The sequence below is a fragment of the Lipophrys pholis genome (assembly GCF_963383615.2).
Source record: "Lipophrys pholis genome assembly, chromosome: 21".
Lineage (NCBI taxonomy): Eukaryota > Metazoa > Chordata > Actinopteri > Blenniiformes > Blenniidae > Lipophrys > Lipophrys pholis.
The window spans coordinates 22,781,297-22,804,107 of NC_137649.1; the positions used below are offsets into that span (position 1 = coordinate 22,781,297).

Sequence of the window (22,811 nt, forward strand, 5' to 3'; positions counted from 1 at the left end):
AAAGCCGTATTTTCACTTCAGAGGCGACATCTTTTCTTTCACTTTTTTTTCATTTTACCGATTCAGTCGCGAGTTTTCGGGATTGAACTGATGGAGGTTCATAAAGTGCCCCATCTGTGGAGCAAAGCTTTGGAATAAATTAGGAATGGAGAGTTTGAGGGGGAGGAGTCACCAACTTTTTATTTCTTCCTACTCCTTTTACAAGTGGAGATAAAGTGGATTGTGTTTCTTTGTTTTATTTTATTCATTCAAATGTTTCTTTTATTTTTTCCTATTTGTATGTTCGAAATAAAGATTCATTCGTCCAAGGTACTTTTCAACAAAACAACTGTTAATAGAAAGATTGTCGCTCAAAAGGCTCACAGCTTTACAAATTGACAGAGTTTGTCGACACGTCTCGGTACGCCGGAGATCTTCTCTCACCTTTCACCTGAAAGCTTTTATCCAGCTGAAGCCGTTTCCTGTCTGATTTGGTACTTTACAACTGTAATACGACACAAAATTAAGGATTTGTTGAAAATGTACCCGTATAAACCAATAAACAGTTTAGACCTTTTTGAAAACGCAACTTGTCATGACTCCCAGTCCATATTCTCCTGGGACTTGGTACTTTTATTTTGACAGTCACCGTAATTCATTGTCTGTCCATACTAATGTCGGTGTTCGCCCATGGTAAATGTTTATTTGCATATTGTTCTGCCAGCATGTGAATGTGGTTACATTACAAAAACAAACAACAGCACCCACCAGTGGCCAAACTTTTCTCAAACACAAATGATACATATTTCAGTTGTGCGCTGTGTACTGCAGCTGATAAATCGCTATATTTCGCCAAAATAAAGATGGCTTTAGACAAAATTAGACGGTGACAAGTAGTGATGGACGTTGTGCACATATTTTAGAGGCTGTGAGAAACACGTCCGCCATTTCATCGGCCGTCTTTTCCCACAATTGACCGTCCATATGACTGCTGGCTGCCTAAAACCCCGACCGAGCTCAATCCGTCTCTTCAGGCAGTTTGTACGACGACACTTGGCCACTCCATTTGGCATCCAGTGAGGAGAGGAAGAGCTTTACGGGTCAATTTACCAGAAAATTAAACCCGGCACGACTCACCTGGAGGAAACAGTTAGAAACGAGCCGCTCTCCCATTTTCTCTAATGTTGCCGTTAGAAATCGATGGTGCCAAACTTATCCTGGGAGCGTTTCACTTTTCATCATCTAATCTGTTCCATCAACGCAACGATGCAAATACAACGGCAGGAAGAAAAAAAAAAAGAAGGCGTGACGCCTCTTCCTACCTGCATCTGAGGACTTCTCCCCCCAGTCTCCAGACAGCGTCTTGATCTTGGTGGGAGCAAATGGCTCGTACTCTGACTTTGGTCGTGTGGAAGGCACCTCTCCATTGTGCCTGCGGGTGAAAGTGAAGAGAATCCAATTACTACCAAGTATGCAAGAAAATACTGAAATCTCCCGGCAAAAACATTCTGCTGTATAGTATCTACGGGTTCAGAAAGTATTTTATCATCCTCGACATCTTCTGTGTGAACAAATACAATTAATCTCTCAAAGTTAAAGTTGAAACGAGGCGACCGTGTCCAGACTGGAGAGGAGAAGCACAGAATCGCGAGGCGATGATCTGTGATGTAATACGACCATCGATCCAGTAGAAACTGTGACGGAGCTTTATGATTTATGGAGCCAGAACCAGGCCGAAAGGTTTGTTCATTCGAAGAAAAAAAATGTGATTGAAAAAAAAGTATTTTGAAACTGACTGTTCAAGTTCGAAAAGTTAAAACACTGTTTTCAAAATAAAAATAAGTGCATGAAAGGTTTTTTCGCCTTACAAATAATTGTGATTCAGCTCTGGAATTCTTTTGATCAAATCCTTTATTTTCATTTTTCACTCTTAAATATATTATTTTGGAATTCTGGTGGAGTTTCTCCAGTTGCAGGTTTTCAAGTTAAAAAAATTTTTTTTCCACTTTCAAAACTTTCTTTCACTTTCAGATCGGATTTTTTCAGGTTCAAACTTTTGTCCCTGTACTGGCGTGGGGGGGCGTGGCTTCCACTGATAGGGGTGTGGCTTCTGGTGAGAGGGGCGTGGCTTCTGGTAAGAGGGGCGTGGCTTCTGGTGAGAGGGGCGTGGCTTCCAGTCAGAGGGGCATGGCTTCCAGTCAGAGGGGCGTGGGATTGTGCGTGGCAGCATTAATAAAGTCATGTTTTTGTCTGTGTGGATTTATTTATTGGTTTGTATGTATGTATGAATTCAACCAACTTGTTCGCAAAAACTGCTCACCCGATTTGCATGAAATCTTCAGGGACTATTTGTCGTCATCCGAGGACCAATCGATTCGATTTTGGGACGTTTCCAAATAAATCCCACAAAAAATTTGAAAAAAATGTTTCCCATACAAAGCGGATGAGAAAAGGTTCACACATAAATTGTAAAACGTGTGTACATCAGTGTCAAACAGACAACATGAAGCAATTCAAACCCTCGTGACAGATGATGGAAGGAGTGGTGTGGGTGATCAAGTAACCTTGTGATCTGTTGGTTTCCAAGGTGACAAATGTCGCGTTGCCCTGCGCTCTACCGAGTGTAGTTCTAGTTAAGGCCGCTCCTGTAGCCCATTTCTCTTGGGCTCAGGCTACGCGCCACAACCTTTCTAATGAAAACGCCACACTTAAGTAGTTTTATAGTTGAGAATCACCCAGTATGTGTTTGTATTTTCATTACACAAAAACCCACTTGTGGCACCTACATGAAAACCCCACCATTTTCACCTTTTCTGCCGTTTCCGTGGAAACGGGACATCATTTTCACAACGTCGCCGCGTGAAACTTTTCTGAAACTAAAACGCTGTGAACGGGAAAAGAGAGTGGATGTTCTCACTTGAGGCTTGGCGAGGGAGCGTGAGGCTTGTCGGGTCTCTTGGGCGGGATGCCTGACGGTCGGCCTTTACCCGGAGGGGGGAGGGGCTTCTTGGGCGGGACCACGGGTGCTGCGGGTTTGGAAGGCTTGGGGTCTGGTGTTGGCTTGTCTACGGAAACAACAGGGGGGGGGGGGGGGGGTAGAAATGAATTAAGCACCAATAAAAGACTGATAGACGAGTCAAACGAGAGGAGACAGAAGAATTGGTGACTCATTCAGATAGAGACAGAAACTAATTTCACAGTTAATGAAAGTCACTGATGGGAAATTATTTTCAGCTTTGTTATTCAGCAAAGATTAAACAAACAAAGTAAATGAGGTTCTGCTCATTGAATATATTTCTAATGGAAGTTTTTGCTCTTTTGTTTTTGACTCACAGCCTAAACAGTCAGATAATATTGAAAAAAAACAACAAACAACTTAAACATTAAAAATATGTTGTAAGTATTGGACGATCGTACAAATAAACTTAGCACCGCCTTCCAACTCCAGCAGCAGACTTCTTGTGCTCGGACCACTGACATAAACTGCATCGACCAGATAATTAGATGGATATTTTTATTGGGGAGGAAGGAGATTCTAATTTCTGGCAGCTTTTCACATCAAAATAACAAAACTAGGCTCGTTTACAGACAAAAACAAAGCAATAAAAACAAGATTAAATCCACTACTGAGGTTAAATACTCTCAGAATTGGGTCCAGGCTGAATATAAATAAACATAATGGGATTTTGTATGCAACTAAAGTTAAACAACCCAAGCAAACGTGCTTATAGTGTATAAACAGGCAGACACGAAGACCCAGTGTACACCAAACCGCCTCAACTGAAAATGCATCGTTTCTGCATTTTGGAAAATTTTCACGTTTACAAGGCGACATTTTTTTTCTTCTTTTTTATTAAAAATTTTCTCCAATAACAAAAAACATTAAGAAATTAAAAAAAAATATACAACATTCCCCTATAGAAATCAAAATATGTATAGTACACAAATATGAATACAGACATCAAATTAACTAAATTAAATAAAAATGTGTCTTTTCATTGGTCCAAATAAGGATTTAGATATTTAAGAATTATTATAACACCCAACACAACTATTCAAGGCAAATGAGGATAAAATAATTCCACAAATAAGGGCTGACATGTCACGCTGGGTGATCCTCCCTCTCTCACTATTTGGACGGGTTGAGACGATAAAAATGGATCTTTTTTTGGCGTGATCGTTCCAAACACAACCTGCCACGTGAACGTGATCAGACCAGTTGTTTTCTGACGTTTTCACACTATTTATTTATGGCACGCCGGTCAGCAACCAGGGTTGCCAGATGTGACTCACTGTTTCCAGCCCAAACAAGGTAAAACCCCAAACACCTCGATAAAAACCAGCCCAAATCTCAGCCTGTGTAGGAATCATGTTAAAACCCTAAAATGAGTATCTGTGTAATAAAGAACATGACCTAAACACACAAGTGCACGAATTAAAGTTAAAAGGTAAGAGAATTTGGCTGCACAATCGGGGGATACCGCCATGACTGGCAACACAGGTCAGCGTGTAGATCCATTTTCTAGTCGTCGTTAAACACGAGCCGACAAAATCTATTCAACACGATGAAGGAAAGAAGGAGGAGGAAGACGTAAAAAAAAGCGAGCGGAGCTTTTAACATTTTGGCGGAGCTGCCTCGTCAGTCACACGTCGATGACGAAGCAGTCGAATGTAGAAAAATAACTGAATCGTTTCCACATACGAACGAGGCCTGGGTCTAGTGTGAAAAAAAAAAAATGGGAATGACGTTTTCACACGGCCACAAAACAGGTCGGAGTTGTGAGTTTAAAAAAAAAAAAATCGGAATTGGGTCGCCTTTTCCTGCAGTGTGAACGAGGTCTTATTGGTGCTGTAACTTTTGCTTCCGGTTGCTTTAAATTAATGTACAAAAAAGATAAAAAATGTTTTCAATCAAACGTTCTACAAAACAGTAATTCCAGGCTTTAAAGGAAAGAGAAAGTACAGAACAGTAACCGAGCGTCTGCAGGTGCAGCTGTTACGAGTGGTGGAAGACAGGAGGAGGAGGAAGGTCTGGGGGTCCTACTGTACCTCGGTCCTCTGACTTGAAATGAGGCTTCCGGTCGGCGCTGGGCACCTCCGGCTTGAGAGCTGAAAAACGAAACATGGTCCACATGGGAGTTTGTCTGCTTCAAGGCGTAATGGAGCACAATGCGCACACACACACACACACAAAAAAAACTACTCTATTCTGCAGCACCAGATGTGCAGGGAAAGAAGAATCTTAGCACTTATGGTCTATTTTCGGTGACAAGCCTGCTGTTCCCGACGGAGCCGCTCACAAGCATCCGCGGCCTTGTCGTGTGTCGGAACATCCATGCAATAAAACAAAACGTCAAACGCAGGCAGGATGCCGCGGCTGGACGGGTGCTGAACCCTCTCAGACGACACTCTGCAAGCAGCGGCGGCAGGATATGAAAGCGAATCGCGGTACTTCCTGCGCAGACGGGAAACCAATAATGCAAGTCTGCAGATTGCAAAGTGTGGCGGTCGGTGTCGACACTAGAACAACAAAGGTTTAACCGCAGCGTCGCTGGATGGCGGGACAGGCGTGAAACGTCCAACAGCTTTTTAATACGGAATTTTCACTGTATTTTCCACAAGGATGCACGGTGAAATAACGCATCATGATGTAACTGCGCTATAATTTCCTTAAAAAGCTCTTGGCTGTAACACCAAGGAAAATATTTTGAATTATTATCTAAAAGCTTTAAATAGCGTCTTAAGTTATCGGGAATCTAATTTCTGGATTAAACCGAGTTTGACGGCCCTGTACGCAAATATCAGGCCCGTAACTTGACTTACGGCGGCGAATCTGTCTTACTGGTCCTGGACTTTGCCGGCATCTCCACCCAGCAGGAGGATTCTACATGAGTGGTGCTGAAAAGGGCCAAAGGTGCGTCGGACCGGAGCTTCCTGCCGTCCAGACCCGCTGACCTCAGCTCCGCCTCGGACGGGATGAAGCGCCTTGAAAGGTGCTCGGGTGCATCGACGCCACGTCTTCCAGAGAGACTCGCCTAATAACTGCGCGGGACGTTTGGCGGGATGCTCGGCCTGACGTAGCGTCTGCGAGCCTCAGATCATGACTGCATGAGCGCAAGTTTTGTGTTATCACTGAAAAGCTCAGTTTAAACAGGGTCTTAATGTCAAGGGGGACAGATAAGTAACGTGTGACCAAAACAAGTTTTAAAGAGGTCATATTATGCAAAATCCACTTCATAAAGGTTTTCCAACAGTAAGACAGTCTGTCCTCTCTGTCCCTGGCTTGTTTCAGGTTTTAAAAAGTGTGTTGCTCCAACCAGCCAATCAGAAATCAAACCCTATATAGTGTCATCGGGGGTTTAGCCAATCCCAATCAAGGTAGGCTCCTCCCTTTGACTCCTCCCACAATTAGGCAGCTCTGCTCTGGCACATGGCACCACGAGAGGAAGTACTTCCTCCTCTTCCCAAGATGGGCATGTGTGGGCGGAGCCAGTCCAGCTCACACAGACACAGCAGATTCTGAATGCAGCTCCTATGATCCAATATTCAAATGGAGGAGAATCTTTAAACTTTGAATAGAAAGTTTCTGGACCAACGTGTGAAAGTGTTGAAAAACTGAATAATATGACCCTTTTAAATACAAAGTTTTGGTTCAACTGAAAATAATCTTGTGCCAAAATATACAAGTACGTCATGAAAAACGTGACCAAAAAAAAAAATCTGTTTATTTTCAGCACCTTCATTATGCCCACTGACCTCTCGGCGTTGCGGCTGCTGGTTAATGCCGCCACTATTTTACTTTAATTCAATTCATTAGTAAGAGCAGTTACTTCGATCGAGGAATCCCAGTCATTTTTACAGCTCAGTGAGTGACGATGGTGGTCGGACTGCACGTTGGACAACCCCGATGACAAACATGGATTTTTCCGCGCATCACCAAGGACTGCCCGGTTACCGAGATGCATCGTAGAAAAGACATGAACCGATTCCAGGGGCTTATTGACGTTCATTGGCAGACTAATCGACGACAAGACCACAACTGCCTTCTTCCACACGCACTCCTGCGCCAAGAAAACAATGGAGTAGATGTGATTTGGTTAATTAGTGGCTGTCTTAGATCCTTGACTTAATGAGCGAGATAATAACGCTGTGGTAGAAAGCATCCTCTCCTCATCAGCCACACCGCGCCGATGGCAGGAAGAGAGAAGGAGCGGCCGACAGAAGACGCTGATTTAGATTTATATTACAGAAATTGCTGGGGTTTCTTTTTTTTTTTCCCAATCTTCTTGTTTGTCTTTAACTAAAGCTCCCCGACCTTTGACTCCTCTGCAGTGCAGCCATGAAATAATCCAGAGTGCGGTGGAAAAGGAAGCGTAAAGCGAGTGGGCACCGCTTCAAACACTCAGCCTGGAACCTTTAGATCCAAATCCAACATATAACCGCAAAGAAATGAACCACGGACCTTTAGATTGATGCTGAGCATGACTTTATCCACAGTGCAAACCTAAATCACTTAAATCTAACCTCCGGCTGGGTTCAAACTTCTTAACCTTCAGTCCTGCACTTATTTCAGTCCTAATCCAGAATTTACACTCAAAGTTTTAAGATTAACTGGAACCGCAGTCATGGCCTTAATCCAAATATCGATTTTTATTTTGATCTAAACCCGAAGGTCGGCTTGGATGGTTATTGTGAAGAAGTTGAGATCCTAACTGAAAATCTCTGGATGATCTGAAGCGATTGCTCAAATATTCAGATTCATTTCTCCCTGGTACGTGTTTCGTGAAAATGAACTGACCTTCAGTCATTTGTAATCATCGCTGATCAGACTTCCTGACGTGCGAAGGAAAAGCCTTTTAGTCATTAAGGGAAGCCTCGTCTAAGACCCCCGCGAACACAATAACATTTCAAGTGGAAAAATGAATTCAAAAAAGATGTAGTTTTCCTGTTGAGCCAATAGAGGGTGCTGTTTGTTTTGTAATGAACCCACCACATAGAGGCATTCACAGAACGATAAGCTGTAAACATCAATAATGGGAGAACACAGACATTCCTATGAACCGACGACCCTTTAGGAGAAACGACAATATAGTGTGGGCAGAAATAAAATCAAATTAAAACCAATAAAATAGAAGTGATATGGGCAGGAGATCACACGTAAGCAGTATTAGAATCACAGCCAAATAGTAAAGAAGCACTATTTTAAAAGTTCCCATCAGTGAGAGCCCAGGGTAACGCCGCTAAAGTACTAACCTCGTAAACATTCACACCTCCAGCTGAGGTGAGACTTTTTGAAATGATCTAGTGTTTGAGGTTCTCCTTACCTGTGCTTTTTGAAGGTGGGGGAGGTTTCCTGGGTTTCTGTCAGGAAAACAAAGCACAAGAGAGTGAAAATAGTGAGTCGTCTGCGAACTTCGTCACCGTGACCTGAGACACCAGCATCAGGTTTTTTTTCCCTCTCAAAAGCGCGAATCCCGATGTGACGAGGAGACGACAACAAAAATCTTTGACCCGAAGAAGGCAGATCTGTTTTGTTTGTTAATGGGAACCAGTGATCGGTGTTCATCAATACTGGTTGGAATGAAAATCCTCGACAGTCGGTCGTTAATGAGACACACACACACACACACACACACACACACACACACACACACACACACACACACACACACACACACACACACACACACACACACACACACACACACACACACACACACACACACACACACACACACACACACACACACACACACACACACACACACACACACACACACACACACACACACACACACACACACACACACACACACACACACACACACACTTTTACAAAAAGCTTTCATCCTCTGAAAATATGTGCAATTCTTTCAATAATTGTACAAGAATTTCATGTCAACAAGTCATAAAAAGCCCCTTTATGTCTTTTCCTTTAGTAATAAATAATTCCAACATTGAAGGCTGCAAGGACGAGCTGTCGTAGCGCCGAGTCCCCGTTAACGAGAGAACCTTTCAAGTGTTTTCCTGTGAGAAAAAGTGTGCGTTGATACAATGAGCTCTCAACATTAGAACACGGACATTCTAGTGGACCGACGACCAAGTTGGATTGTTATTACGATGACTGTCAAACTAAAAGCACCAAGTCCTAGGAGAATATGGACAGGGAGTCATGACGCCGTGGAGGACAGCATTGTTGTTAGTGTCCATCTACTGAGCATGTGCAGAACAACTATTTACTAGGATCGTGGTGCACATGCACAGGAGCAGCATTTCCGCCGTCGGCACGGAGACGGAGCCCGAGCATTTTCAAAAAGTTGCGTTTTCCTTCGTTTCCCACAGAAACTCTGCGTTTTCAAAAAGTTCCACTTTGGGAGCCGTTTTCAAAAGCATGCACCTTCAGTGGCTGCAAACGCTGCTGTCGTGTAAAACAGCCACCCCAAAAATACTGCGAAAACTTTTGCGTTTTCGCTTAGCTTTAATCTCAGCATGAGCAACACATGAATAGATGGGAGGAGTTTTAATAAAACTCAAAACACACACACACACATAAAAAAAAACCTCTTACGCAAGAGTTTGGCGGGGCTTACAAAGTCATTACATTAGGCTTTGAGCGTCAAACATATAACGCCGATTAAACTCATACACACCTGGGACTCCCTATAAAGCTCCGAACCGGAGCCAAGAACTACAGAACTACTTTTTACTGATTTCTACCAACTTCTTCAGAACTACAACCGGGGATTTCCTGCTTCTTTAAAATATTCCTTATTGACGTATAGTAGACTATTGTCAAATTCTGGACCCTGGTGAAAGGGAGCATTTGTCTTGTCGATTTGCCGCCCATACACTGTAAAATATTTGACCAAGATTTGAAATCTTATTTTCAGAAAATATAGATAATTTGCCTCGTTTTAAAGTCATTTACCCGACGTTCACATTTACTCTTTCTTCACTGAAGTTCAACCAGACTTGAGGAAGGATGCCCAAAACGTTTAATCCAAGTCAGACGGTTTAAAGGCAATCCTACCAAACACTGAGGAAACCTATGTGAGAGTTCGACTTCAAAATAAGTCACAAAAAATGTATCTAAGAAATTCTCCATCCTATTATTGTGACACTGAGCAAACAGAAAACATTTTGAAAAATACTGACTGACCTGAAATAGACAAGGTTTAATCTGATTTAACTTAAAACTGTGAGGAAAGAAAAAAAAGGTTTATGTGTCTTTTTATGTTGTGTACGTAAAGGTTTGGTCTCAACTGTATTTTTAGTCCTTAATTTTACATTATAAATCTTATAAAAATATATATATATATTACACGATTTCTCATCAATTATAATTTAGCTGCTGCATGGACAAATAATTTCACTACTTTTAAATAATTTTCTTCTCAAATTTAATGTTTATTTCCTATATTTGGGCTACCCCCTTTTTTTGCAGTGTCGTCTCCAGGACGGGTCAAATGGGTAATATTTGGAATATGTGATAAAGCGTTAGTACAGCATTTAAAAAAAAACAAAAAACACTACGCCTATCCCTAAAGTGCTGTCTGCTTGGTAATGTGGTATGTTTCTTCGCGTGTTATGTCATATATGTATTGTAATGTGGTATGTTTTAAATGTATTACAGTACCTCCTGCGGATGGAAATTAGCTCGGGGCTAAATCTGGGATATTTACAGCTCTGGTCGTCAATATGCACGGTCCCATTCAAACACATGAATAACTGAAAATGAAATGCGGAGAATTGGAGAATTGGAGAAATGGTGGCCCGGAGGTTAGAGAAGCGGAGTTGGGATCGTCTAGAAGAGTTCCTATCATTAGATTTGCAGGCGGTCATTCTTAAATCCTGTGAAGACAGTAAACAGACCTCCACCTTCCACTTGGCTGCTGCTCCAGCGGCTTCCTGAGGCTTAATGACACGGGCGTCACCGTTATTAGCGTCTCCTCGCTCGGTGAAAACAGGAGGCCGGGACCACGACGGGGCAAATAATCAGCCCTGATGGGGCTGATTGCCGACAGCCTTTTTTTTTTTTTTTTAAACAAACAAGCCATCCGCAATCCAATCATGTTGTATAACCCCCAGAGGGGCTCGCTGTGCATTCACCACAATACGTTTCTCATGATTAAAATGTCATCACGCCACAGGAAGGGAGTCTTTTTTTTCCCTCCTTTTTTTTTTTTTTTTAAATATGTTCACACTTGTGGAAACACTTCCAATTACTTATCAGCTTTAGAACAAACCGCTGAGCCACGCTTCATCTCTCCCGAGGATTGAATTGTGATTAATATCACTGAACACATCGCCACACAAGCAGAGGAATTAAATTAACCCCGATGTGTCACGCGCGGCGAATCGCGTGGTTAAACGATAAAATGCAGCCGATTTCATGCCTTTGCGACACGGCAAAGTCAGAAACAAATATTGACTAAAAGAAGGAAAAGGATTTTTTTTTTTTTTTTTTTAAAGAATCTGTTGTTATTTCCTTCATGACTCTTCAATCACAGATCAGGTCAAAGTTCCTCAACCAGAATCCACACAGCAAAAATGTAAACATTTAGGATCCAGTTGTAGTTGACGTCATTTTATCATTTAACCACGGTTAAAACCTTTCTGAAGGAAACTCGTCTTTACACTCATACAAAGTATTTCCAGCATTTAACATAACATACCAGTGTTTGTTAACATTCTTAGGCAAAATAGAGAAGATCCTATTTGCACACTCGATCGAGTCACACTGGAAAACCCATCTACGATCAGTTTCACAACATTTAACACTATTCTCAGTGTTGCTTGTTTTGGGGGGGTGAAACGGTCAAACGTTGATATTTTTGCTTGGGCTGCCGTTCCTTTGACTTCCCAGAAACCCACGCTTCTTCACAGATTTCTTAAGATGACGTCAGCTAGCTGCACATAAACACAGTTTGATGCGTTTGTTCGTAAACAAAATCGACTTTGGCCTGATCCATTTGGCAACTGCGGGTTGGAAATGAGTGTTGATGGTCTTATTTTATTCTTTGTGCAGAAGTGGGACTTTCTACTGGTTCTCCATCAGTACTCATACATGGTCTGACGTCCCAGAAGTGAAGACAGTCTGTCCTCTCTGTCCCTGGCTTGTTTCAGGTTTTAAAAAATGTGTGGCTCCAACCAGCCAATCAGAAATCAAACCCTATATAGTGTCATCGGGGGTTCAGCCAATCCCAATCAAGGTAGACCCTCCCTTTGACTCCTCCCACAATTAGGCAGCTCTGCTCTGGCACATAGCACCACGAGAGGAAGTACTTCCTCCTCTTCCCAAGATGGGCATGTGTGGGCGGAGCCAGTCCAGCTCACACAGACACAGCAGATTCTGAATGCAGCTCCTATGATCCAATATTCAAACGGAGGAAAATCTATAAACTTTGAATAGAAGGTTTCTGGACCAACGTGTTGAAAAGCTGAATAATGTGATTCCTTATTAATAATGAGGTGAGCCACATGTTGAAATCTTCAATCTGCTAAAAACACCCAGTCATACTCCCTCCTACTTGTTCTCAATAGTTTCTCTCTGTGTCTTGCTCATGAGCACACAGGTTTTCAGGCTGTAGTCGAGCTGTCAGCTCTGTGTTGCTCAGTATAAACACTGATTCACTCATCAAGATGAGCTAAATGTCGCACAGTGTGTGTGTGTGTGTGTGTGTGTGTACATGAACAGTACTGCCAGTCCTGCGCTCTGCTCAGTTAGAAAAAGGTTCCCTTTAAAGCTCTGCCTCGTTTCGTCGCCTCAAGAAGAATCTCCGCTCCGTGTGTCGCGAGACTCCAGGCGAGTGCAGTCAGACGGAGGGTTAACCTTGTGGAGCTGCTTCTGTCTGTTCTGGTGGAACGTCATCTTCGCTTGCCTGGAGGTCAACTCCGTTGTGACTCAGGTTGTGGATTTATAACGGTGTAGAGTGAGAAAATACAAGCTAAATTATGTAAGAGTTTTCCATTATTCTTAAGCTTTTATTTTCCTCTCTATACTTCATTCTGAGGCTCCACTTACAAAACCATTTCAAGTGAAAACGTAAAACTTTGGTAGAGTTTTGGGTGCGTGTTTACACGACAATGAGCCACGGAAATGAACCACAGCCGTAGTAAATAGTTCCTATTCACATGCGAGTAAATGGATAATAATGTTTTCCTCCAGAGTGTCATGACTCCCAGTCAATCTTCTCCTGGAACTTGATCAGTTTTATAGTTGACGGTCACCATAGTAACGATCCAACTCGGTCCTCTGTTCATACGAACGTGCGTGTTCTCCGATCGTTTTTCTGTAAGCGTGTGTTTGTCTGCGTGGTTTCACTACAAAATAAAAAATCAAGACCAAGCGAGCTTTTGCCCTTCTGCTCTGCTGCTGATGTGTTGTTGCTATGTGCTTCGCCCAACATGTGACCTACATAGCTTTCAGCGTTTGTCGTTTCCATGGAAACAAGATAATTTTCAATATGTCGCCGCGTCAACGTAAAACTTTTCAGAAACAAAGAACGCAAATACACATTTGTATTTCAGTTGTTGGCTTAAAAATAGGGAATTCCCGACTAACATTATCTAAAAGGCTGTGCAGATATTAATCGATTTTATTTATTTATTTTTTTAAACTTCTTTTAAACTGGATGTTAACGATCAATTGTTCGTAAACTTGTACTGCATGGGGTTTGTTTTGTTTATTTTGTTGTTTCTATGATCAACGTGCTGATGATGATGTAGGCCGCTGAAAGTCAAACGTGTGTGATGTCAGAGCTTTTATATTATTTTTTTCAAGGGGCAGAAAAATTTTGAGTGCACTAATGTAAAAATTCTGCTTCCACTTGAAATGAAATGAAAAATAAAATAAAATAAAATAAAATAAAATAAAATAAAATAAAATAAAATAAAATAAAATAAAATAAAATAAAATAAAATGAAATGAAATTAAATGAAATAAAATAAAATAAAATTAAATAAAATAAAAAAAATAAATAAATAAAATAAAAAATAAAATAAAATCCATCATCTTCAGCTGGGGGCTCACTTCAATTACATGCTTCATGTTTTCCACTTTCTTTTTTTTTTTAAATCACTGTCGTTATAAGGAGCTTGGAACTGTCTTATGCTTATGTTCTCATTCTAATTTGTCTTTTGGAAAATATAACATTCTGATCCAAAACATGTAAATAATATTTTCAGCCGCTGCTCATTTCTTTTCATTAAGATTTTCACTCGGGAATTAAAAGAAAAAAAAAAAAACATGAAGGAAAGCCCACCCCACCCTTTGAAAACGACGGCTCTATCAGTTAAACTTAATCTCTAGTTATACAGCTAAAATAAATAAATAATCCTTGCATGTTCTCTTGCCCTTATACATTACTGAGCCATCTGGAGCTTGAACAAAGAGCGTGCAGACTGCCGGACCCCCCCGCTGGGCTCCCTGCCTGTAAAGACGTGTGATCACCCTCCCGCTCTTTAATCAGGACTTGCCTCCTCCGAGTCCGGCCGCGGCGAAGCTTTCACTGACCCTCGTGATGCGGGAGCCTGAAACGGGAGCACAGAGGAGAAGATCAGCGGGGCTGTTTCCACAGTTTCCCCTCGGAGGGCGTGGAGAACTGCTTTGAGGCGCAGGAGCCACAGGCAGCCCCGAGAAGATTGAAGACAAACTCAATCAACACTTGTGACCCGAGGTCTCTCTTCAGGAAGCACTCGACCAGTCATTGAAAGGAGAAAAAGACCTTATTGATTAAGAGGGATCAAAGAGGATTTGGAAAACTTGCTCTGGTTATTATTACTGGGCTATGAAAAGAGCAGCGTGCATAATTTCAAAACTCGGAGTGCTTTTCATCCCTGAGCTGTTAAACGTGGTAATTAGGACCATTAGAGAATAACGGCAGGTCGATAACGACGTTCACACTTAATTTTTTACTAAGAAATCTTTTTTCTATGTCCATGTGTCACGTATCCAGTAGTGAAAAGCCGAATTTACTAAACCGAGCGGTTTACCTCAGCGGTGGGTTAACTAGTCTGTGAAATAAACAACTCATAGGGCTTTTCCACCAAAAAGAACCAGGTGCGAGTTCTGTTCTGAAATGAGCAGCGCCAAAGAACGGCTTGTGTTTCTATTGTCAACGGAGCGCAGCTCTACAACCGTTTCCAACGACAACCGAGGAAAACACTCTGATTAAAGTTCTCTTTCACATGAAGCCATTAAAAGGCTCATTTTAGGGCTAAAAACTCCAAGCTTTCATTTACAGTAGTTTGTAGTTTGTTTAGTAGTTACTGATGAACCAAAAGTCTGGCTTCATTATAAAGAAGTTCTGTGGGTAGAAAATAGTGGAGCGTCTCATAGAGGAGCGCAATGCAGCCTGCGGCCGTAACGCCATACCAGACATGAAAGTGAAGTTACTTAAAATGATGTCACCCTGAAAAGCCTGAAAAAAAAAAAGGGACAAAGGAAAACTGCTTCTAAATTATATATCCGACGCAGCTGATGATTTTGTGTGACAGCGGAGGAGCTCTGCAGTACTCTCGAGAGCTGTGGCTGAGAGCATGTTTGTTTTCTTGGTCATTCAAAGTGAGCACTAGTTTGTTGGTGTTTGTAATTTCTATGTGTTGAACTATTCATTCATTCATTGAATCTGCAAACTTACTTTATTTACTGTGCACTGCGGCTTTACCACCCGCACGGATCAACAACGGAAATGTTCCTCTCAAAAACAGATGTGCAAGTACCTGCAAGCAGCTTCATCTCACCTCCTTCTCTGGTTCAGGCACCACGGTGACAAAGTTGTCCGGGAAGACGCCTTCCTCGCCCCCGGTCTCTCCTCGCCACCAGCCGGGGTCCCCCGTGTCCTGTAAGACAGCGCAGAGGAAACAACGCAATGTTTTATCTCCTTTTTTTTCTTTTTCCTGCTGCTTTACCTGTTGATTTGTGTCATTCTCTGCAGAGTCACAACATAAATACAACCAGTCAACAAGAAGCAATTCTCTCCAGTCACCACTAGATGGAAGCAGAGGACCAAAATAGAAGGTTCTGTTATTCTAATGCCAGGAAACACTGCAGCAGTGAGTCAGATCAGCTCAGAGGCGGGGTTCTATCCGAGTCACCTGTAATGGTTTACCCCTGAGTGACAACATGAAGGTTTATGGAATAAATCCCCCAATAGATGAGGAAATTGAAGGCTGGAACCTGGAAAGGCTGCTGCTGCAGAGAAATGCTGCCATGCTGATTAACCAGTGACTCATTTGATCGACTCACAAACACTCTGTTTGTGTTGGCACCTGGAGTGCCATTCTCTGGCTGTGACCGACACCGATCATCTCTTTATTATTAACTCGATGCTTTTTAACGTGTTGCCAAAAGGAAAACAGAGAGAAGAGAACCTTCAAACCTTCACAACAATGCTCTGCTGCATGCTATGAATTTCTGGATTTATTCACATTTTATGGCTGTAAGATTGTATAAAACTAAAAATCAAGGAGCATCTGCTTCTGCCTTTTTTTCCAAGAAAACAATCATCCTTCTATGTTTGGTGGTTCTTCATTATTATATTTCCGATTTCTCCTGGTGATTCTCGTCTCTGATTGAAGGGTCACAAAGGTTATTTGTGGATGGAAATCTTCATTTCCGTGCTTTCTTGTAGTTTTTGAAATCTTTACGTAAGTGGAACAGTCCAGGAAGTCACTCTGTCAAATCCTGACAGAATAGAAAGGTCAGAGTGAACCAGATGAGGCCTCACCAAGTTGTTATAGAAGCATAGAAGAGTCAGTGAAGAGGGGAGGTGAAGATTGTAAAAGAATTGAGCCGCGACATTCTGGGTGAAAGTCACCCAGACGTGTTCTGATGCGAATCCCCACCGGAGTTCGTCCGTGAGGCGAACCGAACTGGCGAGTGCGAACACGCCCCGAAGTTAAAACCCTCAGCTGCTTTCGACAGCCGTTTGTTTGTGAACGACTCGACAAGAATGAAGGGAGGCAAGGAAGACTGGAGGTGGTGTCTTATGGGAAGTCAAAGAGAAAAATACGTCTTCTTCCTGTTCGGAAGACGGCAAAAACACTGAAGAATGGAAAGTTTGAATCTTTGCAGGCGATCCCGGAGGCTACTGGATGGGAAAATAGAAAATTCCATTTAGGCATTTTAACGATTTAAGTGAAAACTGAAAAACAATGTAGTTTCCATGTTGGGCCACTAGAGGCTGCTGTTTGTTTTTGTAACAATACGCTATAAATATTAACATTGGTGAGCACAGGGACATCCATACTGATAGACGCCGGAGTTGCATTGATATTACTCTCGACTATAAAACTCCCAGGAGAATCTAGACTGGGAGTCGTGACACTCTACAGGCCTATTCTATTCTCTATTGAGCATGTGCAGAACAACTATTCACAATGGCCGTGGAGCTGTTTCCACGGAGACGGATCATTTTCAAAAAGCACCGTTGTCATGCAAACGGGGCTCTTAGACAATTACTGGACTGTCTCACCGCGACACGACTGAATCTAACAGATTCAATTCCAGATCAATCAATGGGCAGTTCATGGTGACTGGAAGCAGGCTGCCTGATCCACACGAGGCTCATTGGTCTGTGAAGGAAAAGGAACGTTGTAGAATTTGGTGAACGATGTCCGTTCAGATTTGGCGCTACGCCCCATTTCGCTCATACATCCGTCACCTTGTTACATATAAACGGCGGTACTTCTACATGCAGCGATGCGATGACTTCACCGTCCTCTGGTCACTGCAGCAGACGACGGAAGATCAATAGATTTAGTCCGCTTCACTGAATGAGTGTGCACACCACAAGTGCTTTCAATAAGAAACCAAACCAGATTCTACTGAAATGTTAAAAATAGATTCAATAATTTACTTATTAATTAGTGTTCTGCTCCAGAAATACTATCCAACCTGACCTCAGCAAGTAGTCAGGAGAAGTTTTGACAGGTGAGCGTTGGCTGGGAACAAGCCACGGGCAAATCCAACAGGCTCGTCGACTTCACAATATCCTCACACAGAGTCAAGCCTTATGTTTTGTTTGTTTGTTCCGTCTCATCATTGCCACGGCTAGATTGCACATGGAGGCTTACCTTGCTCAGTATATGGATGATATCGTCCATTTTCAGGCTCAGCTCGTCCGCGTGCGAAGCCTCAAATGCAAACGTGACCTTACAGTACTCTTTTGCTGAGGGAACCAAAACAATGGCATCTATCACAAAGGTTTCCGAGCACAAACACACTGCACACACACACAACACTGCACACACACACACACACAACACTGCACACACACACACACCGAGTTACTGTTAATCTTCAAGTGAGATCCAAAAATCTGAATCTGAAGATCACTCTCACCTCCACTGGACACTAACAGAGTGAACCCCTTTGGGAATTCAATGGGCCATAAAATATGATCAGATCTTCATGTAAGTCACAAGTAGAGACAAAGACGGCACAACGACGTCAACGGCGAATGGCCGAGCAACTGGTTGACGGCAATAACCTGAAACAAGCACGAGCAGATTGTTTAAGGGGAATTAAAGGCGACCTTCCTTAATGCGGGACTCTTGTGCGTTTCTAAAGATCGCAGTCTGTTCTCTTCCTGTTGGAACTCGAAATTGATTCTTAAGATTCTCTTGCCATGAAGGAAAAGACATTTCTAGCAGGTTCAGAGCTGCACAGGGCCAGATGATGCAGAGCAGCCCAAAGTGATGATGCTGCCTCCACCGTACCTTACTTTTTTCAAGATGCATTTTCCCCCTCAAAACAATACAACCTTACCAAGAGAGCATAAAGTCATCGAAATAACGTCAGAAACACAAACTTTATCATATGACCTCATTCGTTTTAATATATTATTTTTTATTTACCTTTTTAAATGAGGACGGCCCCAGTTTTCACCTGCACTTTAATGTTGTCATGGGATCAGCCCAGGACCGTCAGCGTTTCATGCCGACGCTACGTTTTTTAAATGTTTATCGGCAGATACTGACGTCGTGTCTACAGGCTTACTGAGACTTTGTTTACACGACGTTCCAACAGAAAACGCATAACTCTTTGGGTCACGACTGGATGCTCGTGTTTGTTTTTGTTACACATGCTCACAGAGAATAATGCACGATAAACATTAACAATGGCGAGTACGCGGATATTCGTTGGGATTGCCATTACGTGTGACTTGGAGTCATGACACTCTGGAGGCCGCCATTGTTGTTATTGTCCATCTACACAGTAGCAGCGTTCCCGCCGTCTACACGGAGACATAGCCTGGCCGTTTTCAGTGGTCCCGACCGCCGTATGAGTGCAAACACACACTCGAAACCAGGTGGTTCCACGGGAAAAATAAGGTTTGGTATTCACAGACTTACGTGAAGATCTGATATAATTCAATACATTTATGCGAGTAAGTCCAAAGACCGACTCTTCATGGGAGTATTCCAGCACATCTCCGATGGCTGGCTGGGACCCAGGGTTTTCAGTTTAGTCTTCATATTCAAACTCCGGTGTCCTACCTTTGGATTTGCTGTCCACATCCGCTTTCTGCGAGTCTGTGATGTTGGGATGGGCGGGCTTTGCAGCAGATGGTAATGATGGGATTGGCTAAAATGAAGCAAACCATACAAATGGGAATGCTTTATTGGACATGAGTGGGCATGTGCTTTGTGTCTGGAAGGAATCTTGTCGGTCAGACAGCTCGCGTCCGAACCCGAAATGGTGCGGAAACGTCTCGTCTCACTACGGATGTTTGATGAACGGTGCTGTTAATCATGAGGTTAGCGCAGGACGGGAGGTTTCAGAAGGCTCGTCAGCTTCTCACCGCATCAAGAGACATCCCGCGGTGAGTTCTTACAACACTGAGAAAAGTTTGATCCTTCAGATTGTTGTGCGGTAGCACCAACACATAATACCGCAGGGGAGATATCAAACTTTTCTACAACGGGCAGAGAAAGGAAGTCGGAGGCCCGGAGAGCGGTGAGTGGATCGTTATGGGCTGGTTTGAGGCCAAAATGAAAGAGAAGTCCGGGGCTGTGAAGAGGAGCGCGTGAGAGCATGCGACATGTCGTGAGGAGAGTGAGGGAAGCTGAGTTAGTGGTGAAAGTGTGTGAAGAAGAGAGAGGAGGGGGGACAAAGGGGAGAGTTTTAGAACTATGGTGAACTGCACTAATCTAACCGAGCACTTCGGTTACACTACATTAGTTGACATCTGCCACAGAAGAACCTGTGCTACATACGTCAGAACAGTAGAAGAAGAGATTTTCATATCCAGTTTGTAGCGCTGCATTATGTAATAACGGTGCAATATGTAATAATGTAATAAATGTTCAACTCATTATGTAATAGTGCCGCATTTTTTAAATAACTTGTTACATTTTGCAAAGTGTTCCACTTTTATTTTCAAGAAAATGTAATAATTTGAACGCAAGATTTAAAATCAGGTCTGACTTTTTAGATCAGCTGCCATCGTGACTGGTAGATTTTTAAAGTACAACAAATCAGTATTTCCACCGGCCATGTCTTTTTTTCTTGAAGAAAAGAAACCAGTGAGTGCATTTAATCATTTTAACCAACATTTTGTAATAACTGTTGCAACATGGAACAAGTTATTACAAAATGAAAACAGAGTTTATTAGAAAATCCATTCATGAATTTGAATACAAAATGCGGCGTCATTACATAATGGGTTGAACACGTATTACATTATTACATATTGCACCGCTATTACATAAAGCGGAGCTCCAAGCTTCACTGTGACTTTTCCCACAGTTTTACTGGAAACTTTCACACCTGCTGATAACGACCAGGAGGCGCAATTGGTGAAGAACAAATAGGAAATTTCGTAAGTTGGGACAAATTCATTGTGCACTTTGGAGTCATTATGCAAATAGTTTTATTGCTTTTTATGCTGCAACTTTCTATAAGGCCTAAATTAAACACGTCTATATCAGTGAACAAACCTTTGTCTTGAGGGACCTAAATTTTTATCATTGTGAACGACCCCCTCTTTGGAAAAAAGCTGAATAACCTCCGAACACACTTTGTGTGAAATCCAGTTTCTAAGGGGACACTCTTTGGGTTTGCACACCGTCTCAGGGTGTTTCGTGTTCCGGTGCTGCTTCAAACTTTACATTCATCACTTTTTTCCACCACAATTTCAACTTGAATGACTTCGTACGCTCTCTTTTTCTATTTCAGCGATCCATCTTTCCCTTTAAGCCCGACGTGCAGTCCTTTTTTTTCCTCCCGCTGCTTACCTTTGTGTACATCGGAGACGTTTTTAAGTAGTTTGATTTGTTCTTCAGCAGTTTTATATAAAAGATGCACTATTATTGTTAACTGTTTAAACTTCGGTTTGTCACAGAAGGTAAAACTATAAACAAATTTAAAACTATCAAAATCAAGAGGGCTTCGCACTGATCTACATCACTGATCTACATCACTGATCTACATCACTGTTCTTATGTTGTTGGTAGTTTATGTAGGGATCAAACATTAATTAAGGCAGCAAATCTTAATTTGAATTGATGAAATGTGTAATGCTCATGGAACAATGGCCACCTGCTTTAATATCACACAGATTGAGACTGAAGGTCCTGATGAGGCCTCGACTCAAATGTACTGCCATGAAAGTCAAGTGGTCGACATTAAAATGGCAGGTGTGAAAGTATCCTACAACGACCATACAAAGTTGTTCTCCCCACTCGTGTGATGTTTATCGTAGTGGCCTGCATACAACAACAACAACAACAAATAGTATAGATGTCTTCTACTTTCACGGATGGAATCACGGTCAATGTAATTTCAGTAATTGACAATAATTTTAAAGAATCCTTGTTTACTTCAAAAGTGGGAAAAACGACCATGAAGCATGGTGGTGGCAGCATCATGCTGTCGAGATGCTTGACATGTGAAGGTGACAGTGAAGGAAATAATACCAAATAGAGAGAAAATCTGATGGGTTTAGTTTCAAAAAGGAAAAGCAACTTTGGTAAAACTTTGATTCCCTAGAAAAACAGACAAATTAATGAATTAAATTCCAGATATGCAACGTCTTTTCAAAATCAAGTCTTCCAGAAGATGGGTACTTGTGTTCATTGTGAAAACCCTCGGCTTTCTTGAGAATAAATGTCAACTTACATTACCCATGATTCCATTTATATAACCAATAAAAAAATTTATTAAAAAAAGCATTCACGAGCATTAAAAATGTAACCAAATGGTGTTTTCACACAGGCCGACGTGCCACACGACAGGATACAGAGATGTGTGGTTACTGCTCATATTCTATTACTTCAATCAAAGTCAGTCTGAACCGGAGAAAACTTCAATCATCCCAGAAAATAAACACAATCAGTGTGATTAATGTGACTTCATGTGATGTGTTCTTCTTCAATCAGTCCAAACTGCACCATGGCAAAGCATTGCAATTCTTCATAAGTATATCTGACTGGAGCGATATAAGGTCGTGACTGAGCAGCAGGAGTGAGGACATAAATAGTAGATGTCATTGGGGAAGAAAAAAAAAAAAAAAAAGTAGGTCAAAACTGAACACACAGCTAATCTGCATGAACTCCTCTTTAGGAGTCCGTGACAGTTTATAACTGGTCCTGGACCTGGAAAACAGATTACATATTCATACATGTTTTCCGAATAGTTGCCAAGTTACTGACTCATTGTTCGTCAGCTGACTCAACTTTAAGTCTCTCTGCTGCTTCTTGCTCCACTTTTTAATCTTATATTGATTAAAAAAAAAAAAAAAAAAAAAAAAAACCTGATTATATTTACACGAATCTTCGTCATGTGCAACGATGGCCGAGGCCACGATTAACGTTTCAAGTGAAAA

General features: G+C 42.0%; 1 protein-coding gene across 3 annotated transcripts in view; it reads right to left on the bottom strand.

Annotated features, from left to right (window-relative positions):
* Positions 1-22,811, bottom strand: part of cd2ap (CD2-associated protein) — a 63,001-nt gene that overhangs the window by 10,882 nt on the left and 29,308 nt on the right. For 2 of the 3 annotated variants that reach the window (XM_080490883.1, XM_080490882.1), the window contains exons 7-12: positions 15,724-15,822; positions 14,458-14,511; positions 8,304-8,340; positions 5,029-5,088; positions 2,897-3,044; positions 1,302-1,411 (exon numbers count right to left, since the gene is read on the bottom strand). In XM_080490883.1, coding sequence (XP_080347009.1) covers positions 1,302-1,411; positions 2,897-3,044; positions 5,029-5,088; positions 8,304-8,340; positions 14,458-14,511; positions 15,724-15,822 — 508 coding nt within the window. The remainder of the gene's footprint in view (positions 1-1,301; positions 1,412-2,896; positions 3,045-5,028; positions 5,089-8,303; positions 8,341-14,457; positions 14,512-15,723; positions 15,823-22,811) is intronic. The other variant, XM_080490884.1, reaches the window with a different exon arrangement.